The 18526-nt window shown below is 33.8% G+C and overlaps 1 protein-coding gene across 1 annotated transcript in view; it reads right to left on the reverse strand.

Annotated features, from left to right (window-relative positions):
- The window catches only part of LOC129004083 (protein PFC0760c-like), a 55934-nt gene that overhangs the window by 20205 nt on the left and 17203 nt on the right, over positions 1-18526 (reverse strand). The window contains exon 3 of the mRNA XM_054432477.1: positions 6183-6238. Within this exon, the coding sequence (XP_054288452.1) occupies positions 6183-6238 (56 nt within the window). The remainder of the gene's footprint in view (positions 1-6182; positions 6239-18526) is intronic.

Below are 18526 nucleotides of genomic sequence, written 5' to 3' on the forward strand. Positions count from 1 at the left end.
CTAAAACCAGCCCCCACAACCTCCTGAACGATAAAAGTACACTACAATCCAACATATTATTCGAATTATTGTTAAATTGAATGAAACGCCACCTGTAGCTACAAAGGACAGAGACAGGAGAAAGGTCAACTCTGCAAGTAACGTCTGACCCCAGTCGAGACTCGACACACGACCGACGCGCGTCTACATGTCCGTAGGAACTAAAATAAAAGTAGGCCTACCGTGTATTTGTTTGTTTTATTCGTAATGCATATAAGTGTAAAGTTCGTGTACGTGTTTCAAAACTTCAAGACAATGGGGAAGATCAAGATCTTATATTAGGACTGATGATGGCAATTTATTCTGCCGAAATGCATATCCTGTAATAGGACACAGCACATAAGGATCGACTGGCGGACACAGGTAATTTAACCTTTTATTAAAATATACATTGGGTCTTATGGAGTGTTCTAGGGGATTAAAAAAAATTGTTATATCAAGGTTAGACTGAATTAATTTTGGCACTCCCATAGAAAAATCAGTGATTTTCACTGACTTCCGTGACTGTTAAACACCATGCTAAAGTAAACAGGTGGTCCTTGGAATGCTACCATGCTTTCAGATAATTATTTTGGCACTAACGTCTCATTACATACTACATAGTGTGTGCACCTTTGGTATTTGAAATTGACAATACTGTTGGTGCTCTGATACAAGAACTGAACACAACTGCGTCCTCAATAATTAGTATAAAGTTGAACAAAATTTTATCCAACCATAATAACTACAATTTTAAGGCATTAATCATATATCTTATACTCTAAAACAAGCATGTGCCCAGGCAAATATTTTTTATTCTAGGAATTTATATTTTAGCGAATTTCCCATGTATATGGAATAAACTATTACCGTCTCATGGTAAGACCTAGACCCTGAACCGATTTACTTTTAGGTTTTGAGGTTCCCAGAGGCTAAAAACACCTCCGTTAAAATATACATGCCATGTATTAATAGGCAAGCATCTTTCTTGAAAACCTTTTTTCTCAGCTCGTGTGCATTGCATGGAAAATCTACACGCATACTGTTAGAAGGATATTTGCCTGTAGATGTGCAGATGTGTAGATGTGAAGTTCATAGATCTTTCACCTGCCTGTAGCTTGTGGTTGTGACTTTTATGATGTATTTTATGATGTATTCTGGTAGAAAAAGTAATTTTAAGACGATTTTATTCTTGTGATTTTTTTCATAAACCTAACCGTTTCAAAGATAATAATGGTTTAAGTTGTGAAATTTTTAATGGTTTTCAAACAAAACAGCTGGCATGCTTGCTTAGGCCTTTATCAAAACTCTTTCTCATGCAGAAATTTCAAAACTTTAACCATTATTATCTTTGAAACGGTTAGGTTCATGAAAAAAATCACAAGAATAAAATCGTCTTAAAATTACTTTTTCTACCAGAATACATCATAAAATACAGGGTGTTCCATAAGAAAAATCAAAGTTGGCGGCCATATTGGAAAAATGGCGGCTAAAATAAATTTTTTGACTTGACTATAATTTTTATAATAAAAAATCCAAGGGACTTACCATTTAACTTTTTTTGATATCTCTTATAGATTTCAAATAAAACGGCTGGCACACTTATATCAATCACCCTGTATATATATATATATATATATATATAAAAATTTGAACAAATGGTGTTTTTGGCCTCTGGGGACATCAAAATAAAAAAGTAAATCGGTCCCGGGTCTAGGTCTTACCGTACCACCTACAGTAATAGCTACTTCCCTATAGGGAAATTCGCTAAAAACTTAAGACAGCTAGCCTGACCATACTACTGAACTAAATTACACGTGGTTGGTACCAAATGAAAGATATTTCCCTTTAGATATGCAGAATCCCTTTATAAATTAAAGTAGGCTCAAAAATAAGCAGAAAAAACTAACTTGAAATAATAAAAAAATGGGCCTTATAGGTTGCCATGCTGGTGACAAAATAACAACAAAATATAAAATACCCCCGCCGCAGCAAACCTGCCGACTAAGCGAATTTCCATTTGTCTGAATTGATTTTCAGTTAAATATATTTTAATAACATTAGGTTTAACGAGTACCTAGGTTTGCTGCTACAAGGAAACTAATAAAGTGTGTTTTTGAGTAAAATATTGATAGCATAGTACAAAATAAATAAATTTGCCAAGTTTGATCAAAATATATCCATAAACAAGCAAACTACAACATTTGACAATATTCCCCATAAGAATAACATGGGAATTTTAAATTTACAATTTTTTTAATTTTCTCCGTTACTAATAATCAAACAAAAATTTTTTTATATACTAAATTATTTGTTTTTTTAAGCTCTTTAAAAAGGTCTAACAAGAAATTGGGAAATTTTGTGTTTTGAGGGTCAAAAGTGAGAAAAACCAATTTTTACCCCATAAAACCCCCCGTAAAGCCCCGTTCCCATGGTCCGATCATGCTGGTTCGCGAACTCATTCAAGTTTATCCCGCTTTACACCTTTAAACCAAATTTCATCAAAATCGGACAAAAATTACTCAAGTTATCGCGTTCACGGACGTATATATATACATACAGGGTGTCCCGGAACTCTCTACCAATATTTTAGGGCATTGTTCCTGGGTAAGAAACATATCTAAATATCATATTTAAATTGTCCGGAAGTCCTTATTTACTCAGATAGCCGCCATTTTGTTTTTTTTTTCACTTATTAATTTTTTTCTGAAGATTGCTTAAACATACGAAGTTGAAACTTTGCACAAACATTTATGACAACTAGACAAAGCTACAAAAAAATTATGACGATTTTTCAAATTCATAAAACAAAATGGCGGCTGTTTAAAATTTTCTTTCTTAAATTACTCGAAAACCGTTGATTTTACAAACATTTTACAAGAATAACTTTTTTAAGGCAATTTTATTACAAATCGATCGACACCATAATCTTTAGGATCGGACGAGTATTAACTGAGATATGACAGTTTTAGTGATACGTGACCGCCGGATATTAGTTGCAGCGCATGCTGAAAGCGGTCACGTATCACTAAAACTGCCATATCTTGTTTGACATTGGTATATTTACTAATCGATGGGTCATTGAATGAAAAGTTGACAATTTGTGCTGCCATGGGTGATTTGAATTTGATGGTATGATTATGTGTGTTGTAGTTGGTTTTCGGTATATTTTAAAACTATGCATGTTTCTTTCTTTCGAAATTGTTATGTCTAGAAAGTTGATTTGTGAATTTTGTATTTCTTTGGAGAATTTAATTTGCGATGAAAGAGAATTTATGTGTTTATGTAGTTCTTCTGCTTCAATTTGAGTGCCTTCAAATAGGCAAAGAATGTCATCAACATATCGGTACCAGTACAATATTTTTGATTTGTAAGGATTTGTTTCGTTTAAAATTTTGGTTGTTTCTAGATTGTTCATGTAAATATCTGCTAAAAGTCCAGAGAGGGGAGAGCCCATGGGTAAACCGTCTTCTTGTATGTAAAATGAATTGTCGTATTGAAAATAGTTTTGGTTTAGTGTAACTTTTGTTAGTTTGATTATGTCATTAATTTGAGGTCTTGTTAGTGTTCCATGGTCGATTAATTGTTGTTCGAGTATCTCAATGGTTTCATCTATAGGTATGTTTGTATACATGTCATTTACATCAAATGAAAGAAACAATGAGTTCTGTGGTATATTTATATCTTTAATTTGGTCTATCAATTCATATCAAATCATACCATCAAATTCAAATCACCCATGGCAGCACAAATTGTCAACTTTTCATTCAATGACCCATCGATTAGTAAATATACCAATGTCAAACAAAGATTTTGAAAAAGAGAAAAACATCATCCTATATTTAGCCTTGAAAAATGGATACAAATCTTCTATAATTGAAAAAATGATTCGAAGGAAAATTAAAAAGAAATCTGAAACACAAAGATCAATTGGAGAAAACAATAGAAAAGAATATATTTGCATACCCCATAATACAACCATAAACAAAGCAACAAGAAAAACCTTCCAAAATTCAAATTTGAAAATAAGTTACAGAACAAAAAATAATGCCTTTCAGATGATAAAAAACAAAATTTCTAATGAAGCACATAACAACCAAGTTAAAGATATAAACAAATCAGGCATTTATCAAATTAAATGTTCAGACTGCAACAAATCCTACATTGGCCAAACAAGTCGTAGCTTTAAGAAAAGGTTCCAGGAACACATACAAGCGTTAAAATCAGGTAACAAAACTACAATGAAATCAAATTTTGCAGAGCACCTAATCGAAACTCGACATGAGTACAAAAATATAAATGAAAATTTAGAAATTCTAGAATATGAAAGAAATAAAACAAAATTAAATGTCAAAGAAGATTTTCATATATACAAAAATTACAAAAAATACCCTCAAAATTTATTGAATACCATGAACATAAATAAAACAAATCCGATATTTGAAAAAATCCTACAGTTGCAATAAAACTAAAACATTATATAATATACACAAAATTAAACAAAGATTAAATCAAGATCCTCTAAATTCTAAGTTAACTTAACATATGACTATTTATTCCTTTCATTAATTATTTTTGTTATTGTATTTGTAAATGTAAACATGACTATGACCTAAGTGTCGAAACATGTCGTTTATTAATTAAAAATGAATTTAAAAAGGGTACTTATGCTTTTATAATGTTTTCAATTATTTATATAATAGTAGCCCTAACCACAATCATACTTAATGTATGTATATATATACTGGGTGGCCCATAAGTCAGTTGACAAATTTGCATTTAATGAAATGATACACAACAAAATGGAATACATGTATATTATTAATTCATAACTCAAAAACAACATTTACTGTCGAGATGGAGGTTGAACATTCGGAAAACGTTCTACAAACAAATTGCACACATCACTATAACTATGGCCATGTTTCCACCATGTTTGCAAAACAAATACACGCTGTTCTGTTGTTAACTTTCTATTCATTGTTTATCGAATAACAATGAACACACTATCATGAATAACTATCAAACATAACCTCAAACTAAACAACAACAATTACTAAACACAACTCCCAACAGCTGTGGTATTACAGCTGTGTATGGTACCAACTGCTAAAATAAAAAAAAAATTGCAAGCGTCAACTGACTTATGGGCCACCCAGTATATGTGTACGTGAACACAATAACTTGAGTAAATTTTATTCGATTTTGATGAAATTTGGTTTGAAGGTGTAAGGCGGGATAAACTTGAATGAGTTCGCGATCCAGCATGATTGGACCATGGGAACAGGGTTTTATGGGGTAAAAATTGGTTTTTCTCACTTTTGACCCTCAAAACACAAAATTTCCCAATTTTCCTCTAAACCTTCTTAAAGAGCTTAAAAAAACAAACAATTCAGTATATCAAAGTGTTTTTGTACGGTTATTGGTTACGGAGAAAACTAAAAAATGGTAAATTTAAAATTCCTATGTTATTCTTATGGAGAATATTGTAAAATGTTGTAGTTTGCTTGTTTATAGATATCTTTTGATCAAACTTGGCAAATATGGTTTATACCAAGCAATAATTATTTTACTTAAAACACACACTTTATTAGATTCCTTGTAGCAGCAAACCTAGGTACTCGTTAAAAAACCTAATGTTATTTAAATAGATCAATTGAAAATCAATTCAGCCAAATGGAAATTCGCTTAGACGGCAGGATTGCTGCGGCGGGGGTATTTGTTTATATTTTCTTTTTATTTCGTCACCAAAATGGCAATCCATTTATTTTATTTTAAATTAGTTTTTTGTGCTTGCAATTTTTCTAACAATTTGCATAGATTTTCCCTGCGATGCATAGGAGCTGAGAAAAAAGGTTTTTAATAAACATGTTTGTCTATTATAAACAGAAAATAAACAAATGGAAGAAATTCCAAACACATTTTATTTAAAACATGGGGTGAAAATAGAGAAGTTTGCACAATACATAGGCTACTTTTGGTTGAGTTTTTGACCACGGAGCAAGCTCTAAATTATATTTTAAAGAAATATACTACAAAAAAATATCTTACTACTCTTTATCCCCTTTAAACACTTTAATGAAATAAATAACATTATAAAAATTCATTCTTTTATAAAACTTGCATTATATTAATTTGTTAACTATATATACATGTGAACTAACCTTAACTCAACAGCTTCATAGGATGGAAACTCCGACTGTACGGACTCCTCAATTCCCTGAAAAAGTTTGAGTACTGTACTACACCAAATATTGTACTTGACACATTACAAGACTTCACATTACTAATATTGTACTTGGCAAGCAGTGAATTTTACTCTACACTATTTGACTTAGCACTTTGAGCACTGATCTAAATTTTTTTGTATCTCAAGAAAGAATAAAGATAGAAAGATAAAACAAAAACCATTCTTTTCAGAATGAAATTAGCTTTAATTTGATATATACAACATGTCAGTATTTCAAATAGCCTAATTAAAATGTTTAACCCCAAACTCAAAATTTTAAAAGCCAATTCCAAAAAACACATGATTTAAAATTTTCAAAAAACACCATGTATTTCTAATGCTATTAAAATGTTTGCTACCTATCGCCACATGTATGCGACACTGTGGTCATTGTCACGGACCAAGGTATACATTTTAATATTACCCATCTAGACCAGGTGTCACTTGGTTCACAGTATATACAGACAGTGATGCAGCAAAGTAAAAAAACAGTTTTGCCAACTGTCATAATATGATGTCACTAATCATCATATGCACAGACCAAGTGGCGCACATATACAATAGACATCATCATCATCATCCTTTTATTGATTTCCCTCAAGGGGTACATAAAAAAATACATTTACAAAATACAATTACATGCAAAATAACCAAGGTTGGTAAATAAGTTTTACTAATAACTAGGCTAATAAATAATCATATAAATACATGCAATAAATAATTCAATAAATAACCAATAAATATCTCATAAATACTGTATAAACATAGAATACCAGTAGAAGAACAATAAATATTTACACTGATAGCTGAGCCAACATTCAAAATTAATTATATTCAAAAAACATTAAAAGAAAGAGATCTGCATTGAATTTTTAAACCATACATTTAATGGGGATTTGAGTCAAGAGGGGGGGAGGGCAGCTGTATGTTGCCTGCGGACCTTATTTTCCATTCATTCTCTAATATATCCAAAAATATTTTCAAATGTTCCGCAAACTCACGCAATGTCGACATATTATTTTCCATAAACATACTGTCTATTCCAGATTTGCCCATTCCATTGTACCTACATTCAATAAATGCATGCCATCCATTCTCTATTTCCCCACACAGTACGCATATTCTATTTCCTGTCTCATCTTTCCTGCACATCCACAGCCAGGTTCCTAATCTATATCTCGCTATCAGTGACCTCTGATTTGGTTTAAGTAAACAAACATACTCTGCTCCTGACCTTGGCACTCCAATCATCCTTGAAACTTCTAAACTTTTCTTTGTCATCGCCTCAGTCCACAAATAAGAGTAACATGCATTCTTTAAAACATCTTTAATTTGTTTAATATTTTTTAAGCTAAGAGTATCACTTTGCCAGATCTCAATTAAATTAATATTTTTTAACAACTGCTTTATTTCGCCTGACCATGAACTGTTGTTTCTATGATTTTCATTAACTTTTAAACAAGCTCTTTGTAATTTCTTATCTAATGAAGTCTTTATTCTTACAAAATACATTATCGCTCTTTCTTTAGCTTTAAATGACGTTAATAACCTGCCAGCTTCCAAGATCGCTCCACTATTGGCTGTATTATTACTTACTCCCAATAATCTTTTACAATGTGCTATGCCTACTCTGTTTACAATTCTTTCATTACATCTTGCTCCCCATATTTCTGCTCCATACAAAGAAATTGGTTCTACTAACGCACCAAACATTCTATTTATAAGCTTTATTGAAATTTCTTTATTTTCATAATAAGTCTTTCTGACAGTCGAGGCAGCTACTTCCGCTTTGTTTGACATTGTTTTTTGATGCTTAATCCAAGTTCCGTTATGATTTAACTCTACTCCTAAGTATTTGTACTCTTTCACAATTTCTAATCGCTTTTTCATTATTTGCCAACTAAATTTCTTACTAACTTTATGCCCTTTTTTCAATACCATGACTTTAGTTTTATTCACATTGACTCTAAGTTTCCACTTAACACAATAATTCTCAAAGGCGTTGAGGGCTCTCTGAAGGCCAATTATTATTATTATTATTCTTTGTCATGAGAGCCGAAGCCCCCTGACTACATACCCGGTACCTATCGTGAACCATACCCGGGCCCCATGATGTAGGCCGAAGCTTACGCATCAACCTTTAGCACATCATGGGCGGATGACTTAAGGTCATCAGGCTGGGATCATCTCATAACTCCAAGGTTTCATAACTCCAAGTGATCATAACTCCAAAGTTTCATAAGTCCAAGAGATCATAACTCCAAATTATATTTAATCCAAAGTTTCAAAACTACAAGTACCCGAAAAGGGATAATTTCATTACTCCAAGAAAAATATAAGTGCAAGTGATCATAACTCCAAAGTTTCATAAGTCCAAGATATCATAACTCCAAAGTTTCATAAGTCCAAGTAAAAATTAAAGCAGAGTGTCATAACTCCAAAAGTTGAGTCGAGTCTCATATCTCCAAGTGGAATGTGTAGTACAGTCAGCGCCACAAGTTCCTGCGCTGTCCGCTCCGCTGTAATACTGTCAGCAGCCTTTGCCGCATCATTGTATCCATATACCTACCGTCGCCTGTCAAACGATTATGTAATTTTGTTATATACTTACAGATTAATTAATTGATATACTTCTTACTTCTATGCTAAAGGTACTTTAACCTTTAACTACTCGCGCGGGTTTTACTAACGTATGTACTCGCGTGGGGTGTTTTTGACACCCCGTTATTACATATTTGTTATAATTAATTGTATTAACACTAATAATTGGTGAATAACATTTTTTGTTGTTATTTAAGTTTATTAACGTTTTTATTAGCTCGCTTTCTTGTCCGGTACAAATTTTGCAATCAATTTTATACTAACTTCCCGATGAGCTAGAGATTTGAAACTTGAAACATAGCCCACAAATGGAAGACAATGCAATATAATATCATTTAATTTTCATATTTCCCTTGGGCTACGCCCCATGGGCTTGTTTTTATTTTACTGTATACTGTTTCCAATATGAAAGAGTTATTTATTTTAAGTTATACAATGTAAATAATATATTTCTTTTACCAACTGCAGTTTGTGTGTGTATTTGGTCAAGTTTTGCATATAAACCATTTGTTGTATTAAAAAATATGTATTTTGTCATTGAACTGTTTGATATTGAATAACTAGCATATGTACTACCCGGAAAATATATAATTTTTAAAAGATTATAATATGTCTGTGAATGGTAAAGGTATTATTTTTCCCTAAAATGTACTACTAAAAAAACAGTTTTTAGGGGGGGGGATCGTAATACACACAAGTTTTGTGCAAACAAATTTATTTATATGTCAAAAACACTTGTTTGTTATCGAAATAAATTTAAATAAAAAACGTCGGGTTCACTTAAACGAATTGTTTACTTGAAGTATACAAACTCAATGGTACATATCGTTCACATAAATAAATTGTCTACTTGCAGGATCCAAAGAAATGGTTAATTTGATTCCCATAAACGGAGTGCCGATTCGCAGTATATTAAGTCAATGTTACGTCTGGTTCACGTCAATGGAATGTCTACTTGCAGCATCTAAACTCAGTGGTATCTTCGGTTCATATTAATGGAAGTCCTAATTATTGCAGTACCTATTCAAAGTCTGCATTATTTAATTGTAAGTCTAGTTCACTGAAATGGAAAGCCCACTTGGAATTGCAAGTTAAATGGAAATATAACTCAATGGTAGGCTTATATTTGGTTAAAATGTAATGGATATTTAGATTATTTAAAGTCAAAGGTGTTTCAGCCTTATTCTGGTGACCATAATTATTGGTTGTTTTCATTTTTATTTGTATGCCTATATTTTTATTTGGTAAACTGCCATAACCGTTTACATTTAATTTGATTGTATCTATATGCAATATTTATATTTTAATTTATATTTATATTAATATTTTTTTATTATATTTATATTTATAGGCCTTTCTTACTTAAATTTACATTTTTTAAACGGGCAGTTCAGAAGACGGGGCACGGAAGCCACGTCATGTTGGTAACATTGACAATTCGAAGTAAGCGGCAGGCAGGTTGCCAGTATGGATACTAAAAAAGTCCCACACGCCCCTGCTCGCCCCTCCACTCAACTCTCCATCAATTCCAGAACATGAAAGGATCCATAATGTCATATGGGTTCAAGTTATGACCAAATGTTACAGGACCACTTTTGTTAGCTGTATTGTTCTACACCTTTTAATTTTCTAACTCTTCTCTAGAGTCATTATTAAAAGAATTAATAAATACTAGTGTACATGTTGCTCGAATTCGAGCAATTGCAAATATTACAGAAGATATTTTAAAACGAATAACAGTCATATTTACAACGAATTTAAAAGAGTCAACTCAAAGATTACCGGTGTGTAACTCAGACTATGTTTATCTTCGTTATTGATAAACCTAAAGCATTCGGGCCGGTTTTCTCCTTCTCAAAATGCCTCGCTGTACAGGCAACACAGGTCATTTATAGAGGGCCAATTGAGAACGAAAAGTCGTTTTGGGGTAGTGTTAGGGGGCATTTGTAACCTAATGGTTGAGATTGTCCAGGGTCAGGTGCTGACTGTGATGAGTTAAGCCTAGGTTCTGGCGCACACCGCTGGGATCGCCACGGTAGTTACAGCGTACGCGCTATGTAAACTACAGCGGTGTGCGCCCGAACTTATGGTAACCATGGTAACCGCAGCACGGCTGACAGTCTAATTCTTTTTGTCTATGCTAATACTCGCCACTGTTCTGTGAGCTGCGGTCGTTATCACGATTACGCCTCCTGTCTATATGTGTTGTTGTCGTCACGTCGGAGGCATATAAAAAAAAAACAACAAATAAACAAATGATAGCTACACAAAACAACGAGAAATGTTACAATCGTACTAACACGATCCGTCATAGCTACACAAAACAACGATAAATAAATACACAAATTTAAGATACTGTACAACCATACTAACAAAATCCGTCTTGGAGGTTATGTTTACACAAACTCAAATAGTAAATAAATGTACTCGATGGGTTGCATTGAATTGAAAAATAAATAACAGCAAATAAATAAAACAGCTGACCAAAATGTAAACAATTATGTTCTTCATAAGGATAACATGGGAACTTTCAAAGCCACTGGGGCAGAGCCCAAGGGACTTTTTCAATAATGTAAGGCCAGTTTGCAAATCTACGCGACACGTTCTTCCCAATGAGATGTCAATGGATAAAATCGGTTAAGAAATGGCGGAGGAGTTCAACCGACAAAGTTTCATGTAGCGTATTAATTATATAGATTTTCGTAATGAGCGACATTTCCTACCTGTAGGCTAAACGAAACGTGATACGTATATCTATATAATTAATACGCGAACACGAAGTTTGTCGCTTGAACTCCTCCGTCATTTCTTAACCGATTTTATCCATTGACGTATCATTGGAAAGAGCGTGTCGCGTAGATTTGCAAACTGGCCTTGAACTGGATTTGAAAAAGTCCCTTGGGCTCTACCCCAGTGGCGTTGAAGGTTCCCATGTTATCCTTATGAAGATCATAATTGTTTAAATTTTGATCAGCTGTATAATTTAATTGCTGTCAATATTTAAACTGCATTTCAAAGAAAAGCGTCCTACAAAAATTAAATCTTTGAAAAATAAATCATTGAAAGAACCCATTTGCAAATTATTGAAACATTAAAAGTCATAGAACGCCCCCTAGTAGAAGAAATAGAGATAATATTTTTTTAAAGAATTAACTATCGTCATTAGCCTGTATAATGAAGAACACCTACAAGATTCAGATTCCTACAAACTATGAACGAGGATGTTAGCCGAAGTGCTACAAATTTTATTAGGAAACATGGACTTAACTTTGTAATCATTGCAGAGGAAAGCCCTCTAAAGCCAAATAAATCTGGTACGTCAATGGCATTAATCTATGTTTTCATAAAAGTCAAGCAATTTTAATAATAGCCTATGAAAATATCCAAGAGCCCCTTACCAACATTTTACTGAAGGCTTTTAATTATTATTCATATGCTAAGGGAAACAAAAATCATCTGAACAACAGAAGGTCTTTAACTTTGCATTTCTCAGGTAAATATAATTAACGTTACAACTAAACAAAAAATACACCAATTGAACAAATAAAATTGTGACAGACAATTTGATGAAAAATAAGTACGACAACGAATTTAACACAAACAAAAAACTATCATTTGGATTATGAGTTAAAATTCTGGTGACACAATAACAACGATAAATATACAGAAAATCAAAACAAATTGAAGACTGGTACACAATCATCACATGTTTGATTTTCAGCGTGGGATGTAGATAAGTTCATATTTTATTTGGATTGTGGTCGAGTTTTGACCACTGGACGACATCAATTCTTATATTAAAGTACTTAACTCATTAAGGTACTTCAATAATACCTAAATGATAAATACCTTCTATTTAACTCAAATAAAACAATCTGGTATTAGGTATAGATGTATTTACTCAAAAACCATGATAATTTAGTCACGAAATCCAAATGTTTAGACCTATCTATAGATTATATCCGCTTGTTTGGATCATACAAGTCTAGATAGTATTTTTAAAATTTTAAATATGGTATTTTTTTATTAAACCCATTATGCACTACAGACATTTTGCGTACAATTTACTTTGCTAACATACACTCTCATATTTGTTACGGAATAAAGATTTATGAGGGAACAAGTAATTGTAACTATAATCAAATTTTATATTTACAAATGAATGCTACAAGATGAAACCTTAACCTGGATTAATACTGTTTAAATTTTTTCCGAAAATAGGAGATGAAAAATAGTGGAAAAAAAGGCACTACGACTTATTTGCGTTGTGCACCACGAATATTATGTAGAAAAAATTTCGAAATATCGTACATACAGCTTAAGAAGTTAAGACTAAATATTTTTCATAGTTTAGAAATTTTAAAACGTGAACTAATACTGTATTTCCTTAATATTGTTGTTGGAAGACGGCAATTGCTAAAATACTGTGCGCGTAAACTATTTCATTCACCTCATGGTGGTCATCTAAGTCGATTATTGGACAAACTAAAAGTCTTACGAAAAAATGTTTGGAACAAAAATTGAAGAACATCTTATTATCTATACTTTTCTCGCTGAAAGTTTTCATCTGACCAAAAAATAAAAAAAATCCTCGCTCACTTACTTTTTCATGTTTACATTGAACAACCTTTTCATATTTTCCATTATTAAACATTAATCATCTGCACGAACTAAATTGTATTTATATAGTATTAAACATCAGTTTACGCAGAATTTAAATATGTAAATTTCATCCTCTCACTATTTGTATTACAAGACGAACGTGCAAAGCGACAGGGAACGCACCACTTCGAATAATCTCGCCAACATCGGAAACTCTCTTCCAGCATGTGTGTGTGTAATGGGTGCGTGTGTGTGCGTACGTTATCGCTTCCTGCACAGACTGTACCCATTGTCACTTGGAGTTATGAAACTTGGTGTTATGAACCCTTGGAGTTTTGAAACTTGGACTTGTGGTCCTTGTAAATCTGTACGTTTGGAGTTATGAAATTTTGTATTTTAATTTACTTGGTTTTATTTTAACTTGGACTTATGAATCTTGGAGTTATGAACGCTTGGAGTTATGAAACTTGGTCTTATGATATTTTGGTTTTAATTTACTTGGACATAATTTTACTTGGAGTTATGAAATGTTGTATTTAAAAGTACTTGGAGTTATGAAAACTTGGAGTTATGAACCTCACCCATCAGGCTCGCCGGCTGCCGAAGCAGACCCTTCGGAAAGAGGGTTGCCCCTCAATCCTAACCAGGGATTCCGGCTACTTGTTTAAGCGTCACTCCACCTGGGTTCCACCAGGTACAAAGCCCTAGAGGACCATAATGGAGCGCCCCGACGCATTTAGTGCAAGCAACACTCGGGACGGGACCTATCTAATCCCTGACAGGCAGAACCCGCCATCATAGCCAGAAGGAAGGGGATCGTCAGCACGCTGACGGGGGAACCCCAACCTCCCATTTACACCACTACCCGATCGAGGCCTTACCCAGTTGCTGGGAAACCAGAGATAACCAGAGCGATAGATCCCCAGATACCCCTGGCGGGCTCGGACCCAGCACCCGATCTACTTCGTTTGCCCGTCAGACCCAACATCACTGCCAGGCCATCAGGGTTTCCCAAAAGGAGGCAGGTATAGAAGTGGGACCCACCCGGATGAACCTATCCACCAGAGGTGGCGACACCCTTGACTCAATTGAGGTTCCGGGAAGAACCCCCCACACTCAAGATAACCATACCGTCCGTGATCAGAGACAGGGATTGGTTTGCATGTGCCTACAAACCGTTACCCTCACACTGCGGAAAGTTACGTTTCCCTTGAGTGTCTGAAGGCCAATAGGTGAGAGGCTTAGGATGCAGCAAAGTAAAAAAACAGTTTTACCAACTATCATAATATGATGTCACTAATCATCATATGCACAGACCAAGTGGCACACATATACAATAGACATCTCTGTAGACCACTGCAGAAAATTCAGGGCCTTCAAATAGACCATTATGAAGATATAAGCTTTTTAATAACATTGTTACACCAACGCAAATATGCAACGTCAGTCTTTGGGTAGAAACCGGCCTTCGCATATGTGCGTCGCTGGTCCATATGAATGAAAAATTCATTACTATTGTGGTAGCGAAATAGTCAATAAATTATGTCAAAAAATTCAAGTTGGGATCTCAGTGGAATCCACATTAAAATAAATTATTGTATACTAGCAGAGTACCCGTCCATCGTACGAGGTTGGCATATAAGTTTAAAACGCTTATTGCTGTTATACTCAAGCTTTGCGTTTGCAATGGGGGAGGACAAGTTTGATAAAATTTGCTTCTTTAAATTGACAGTTTCCTAATGGTATTACACGTCTACCATAGCCATAATGTTCTACCACTTCACCTAAACAATAAAGAAAAATAAATTATTACGAATTCACAAAGAGTCACAAATTATTCATGACATTAAAAACATAAACATAACTGTAAACAATCCTACTTTGACAGTTCTCATTGCGTATCACAGTTTTTTGTTGCTGCTTATTTCAAATTAGCTGCTTACATAAATGCAAAAAGAATTATAGTGCTGCACCCTGTTGGTAAATCTTATAAATTTTTAATGCTTTTGTATATCATAGAACCAACTTTTTTAGTTGAAACAGCTTGACTAAATTCTTTAATTCCCTTTAAATATGAATACTCATGAGGTTAACATGGGGAACTACAGAGCCACTGGGGCGGAGCCCGAAAGGATTTTTGAGATAAGAATATGCCTATATGTTAATTGGGAATGTGAGCTATCATCATGCCAAATTTCAGCCCAATCCGCCCAGTGGTTTATGCGTGATTGAACTTCAAACAAACAAACACACAAACTTTCACATTTATAATATTAGTAAGATAAGCTTGCAATGTAAATAGACAAGTCGTAGGCATCGAAGTATATAACACAACTGGAATGCTAGGTGCGTGTTCACGAAAGCGCGCCGTTGTGGCAGCCTTCCCACACCACCATGGGGGACCCAGCGGATTTTAGCCAATTCATCGAATAGTGCGCGAAGTTGTTAACTCGCTCCTAGCCTTCAATAACAAAGATTAAGCACAATAATGTTTATATATTCGTAATCTGCATTAAATGCAGAATGTAATGGTGTAAATAAATTTTACTTTTGATTTAAAATATAATTTCCATAGTTAAAAAGAGTTAACAATTTTTTCATTGTGACATGAAAGTTTGTATGCGAGGAAGTATTTTATTTTGGGGCCAGAAGAAAACTGTAAGCGACAAAGTTGTAGTTTAACACGTTAGCTGCCACGTCACCCCGATCGGGGTGCCACCAGTTGGCTCGTATGTGAGCACTGTCACCCCGATCGGGGCGACAGTTGTAATTTGTAAGGGTTTTTTTCTTTGCCGCTATTTGACAGTCTTTGATGTTCAACGGCAGTCAAACATTGTTGCTTATAAATACATACTCCAAGCCAACTAGATATCAATGTTATATTGCATTCTGATGTTTATAACATGTCCAAACTTACGTCACAAAGTACTGAAATGTTGTCACCCCGATCAGGGTGACGCTATTTTTTTCAACAATTTGATCTACTCTTTATTGAAATATGTACCATAAAATGACGTAACGTTTATCTTATTCAGTTGGTGTTTATATTTTATACGGGTTTTTTGTATCTTATGACTGAAATTATGTCCTTAACCAAAACATAAAAGTAAGTATTTGGGTTATACTGATGAAAAACGTATAAGAAAGAAAACAAACATATTTTTTAAATCTTTTATGTCAAACTGTAAACAATATTACATTGCTAAAAAAAACTAAATATATGTATAATAATGAATAAAAAAATGACCATTGTTGCTGTGCTCGCTCTCTGACATTGACAGGAGGGTAGGTTGAAAGTCAGGGTCGATGTCCATTTCGTCGTCCCTATCTGACTCATCACTGTCTTTAGCACTACCTCCCAAAAAACCATCACTCAGGTCTCCAAAATCTAGTTCACTTGACATTTGTAAACCCAAAAAACGTTTGATATCTTCATCACCAAGATTATCACTCATATTGGACAAAAGCCACGACACACTATGAAAACCAACACGTAAACTAGGCTATAAATAGCTAAAAAGTACAACACAAGAAGAAGTAAACATAACACAGTCGAGTAATAAGCAGGTGTTGTTGTCTTCACACGCCAAAATGCCGCTACTGCCAACCGAACAAAATGAAATACATCCCAAATGGTCGAATTTCAGTGTCACCCCGATCGGGGTGACAGCGATTTTTTCCAGCAAAGTTTGACTGAAAACAATCACTGTCACCCCGATCGGGGTGACACTTTTTCCGCCATTATCTTTTAGGTATTTGGACAGATAACATTATAACTAACCTAGATAAGTATAAATAACATCATATAACTAAAATATTACGTGAGCATATAGTTGGCAATGCAACAATCCCCCCCGAAAATAGCCTTGGCAGCTAACGTGTTAAGAGATGAATTTTAACATGTGATCGAGCAATTTACAATTAAGTTTGTAGTTTGTTTGTAGTATAGTGATTAATAGCGCGACGAGCTTGATTTTATGTCGCACCAACCTCCTCAGTCCAGCAACTCTTTATGTTTTTGCTACTCGATCATTGTAAAGCTAAATAAATTTTAACCTTTTTTAATAGTTGATACAAGTTAAAGAATACAACTAACTATTCTACGGATGTGATCATATATTTCATTTATTAGCAGAAGATAAATATCAATACCGGTAGGTACCAGGTGGCTGCCGTCCAAACCGTTTTTTTCTCCAATTCTAGGGACATTATGAATGAATGTAACAAAAATATGTTAGGTGTAAGGCAGAGATTGAAGATATTGGTTTTGTTTTACAACATGTAATGCGACTTTTGTACTATATTTAAGCACGATTGTGGGCAGTAAAACATATTCTTAAAAGTACTGTTTTTAGTATTATTAACCAAACCCGAGTTATTATTAAGTTATTATTCGCCCGTTAGCTCTTATGTGTGATGATATGAATTTTAAAACATATACAGAATAACAATGACACTCAAAACACTTTTTTAGTAATCGTGTCTTTGCAACATTATACTCATATTGTCAAAGGAACACGACTAACAATTTGATTTGTAAATTTATTATTCAATTTTTGTTATTTCCTTTACGTTAAATACTTCCTAGGTTTAGTATTTATGACCTTATCGATTATTTGTTCTGAGCCTTAATATTTTAAATTTCTCATTAATTACCAAACAAAGCAGATAATACACGATTCCTTGTTACATTTAAACAAAGGGGGATTACCAGTCCCTAACAATAACAAGATAACAAGATAATTTTTTCCCGAATTAGACAACTTGTATGTAAACTAGACGCATTTTAGTAAAACCATGCAATTTTGACTTTGAGGGTGGGGAGGGGGAAAGCACCGGGGGGATTTTTGGGAAAATGTATATCTAGTTGGGTACTAACGATTAGTATATAGTTCAGCCTGTCGCTAATTTGTTTCGACATCGGCTGTATATTTGTCTTCATTGACTGGGCTATTAAGTGAGATATGTGAAAATGACACAACACTTTGACTGTAAAACAAATTTCACGAAGAGTAAATACCATTGAAGCAGTTACTGTAATGACAGAAAGTTCGTGTTCATTTTGAACTAGATATC

Source organism: Macrosteles quadrilineatus, unplaced genomic scaffold (assembly GCF_028750875.1).
Source record: "Macrosteles quadrilineatus isolate MER2022 unplaced genomic scaffold, UCM_ALF_1.0 Scaffold_1__1_contigs__length_201487025, whole genome shotgun sequence".
NCBI classification, from domain to species: Eukaryota; Metazoa; Arthropoda; class Insecta; order Hemiptera; family Cicadellidae; genus Macrosteles; species Macrosteles quadrilineatus.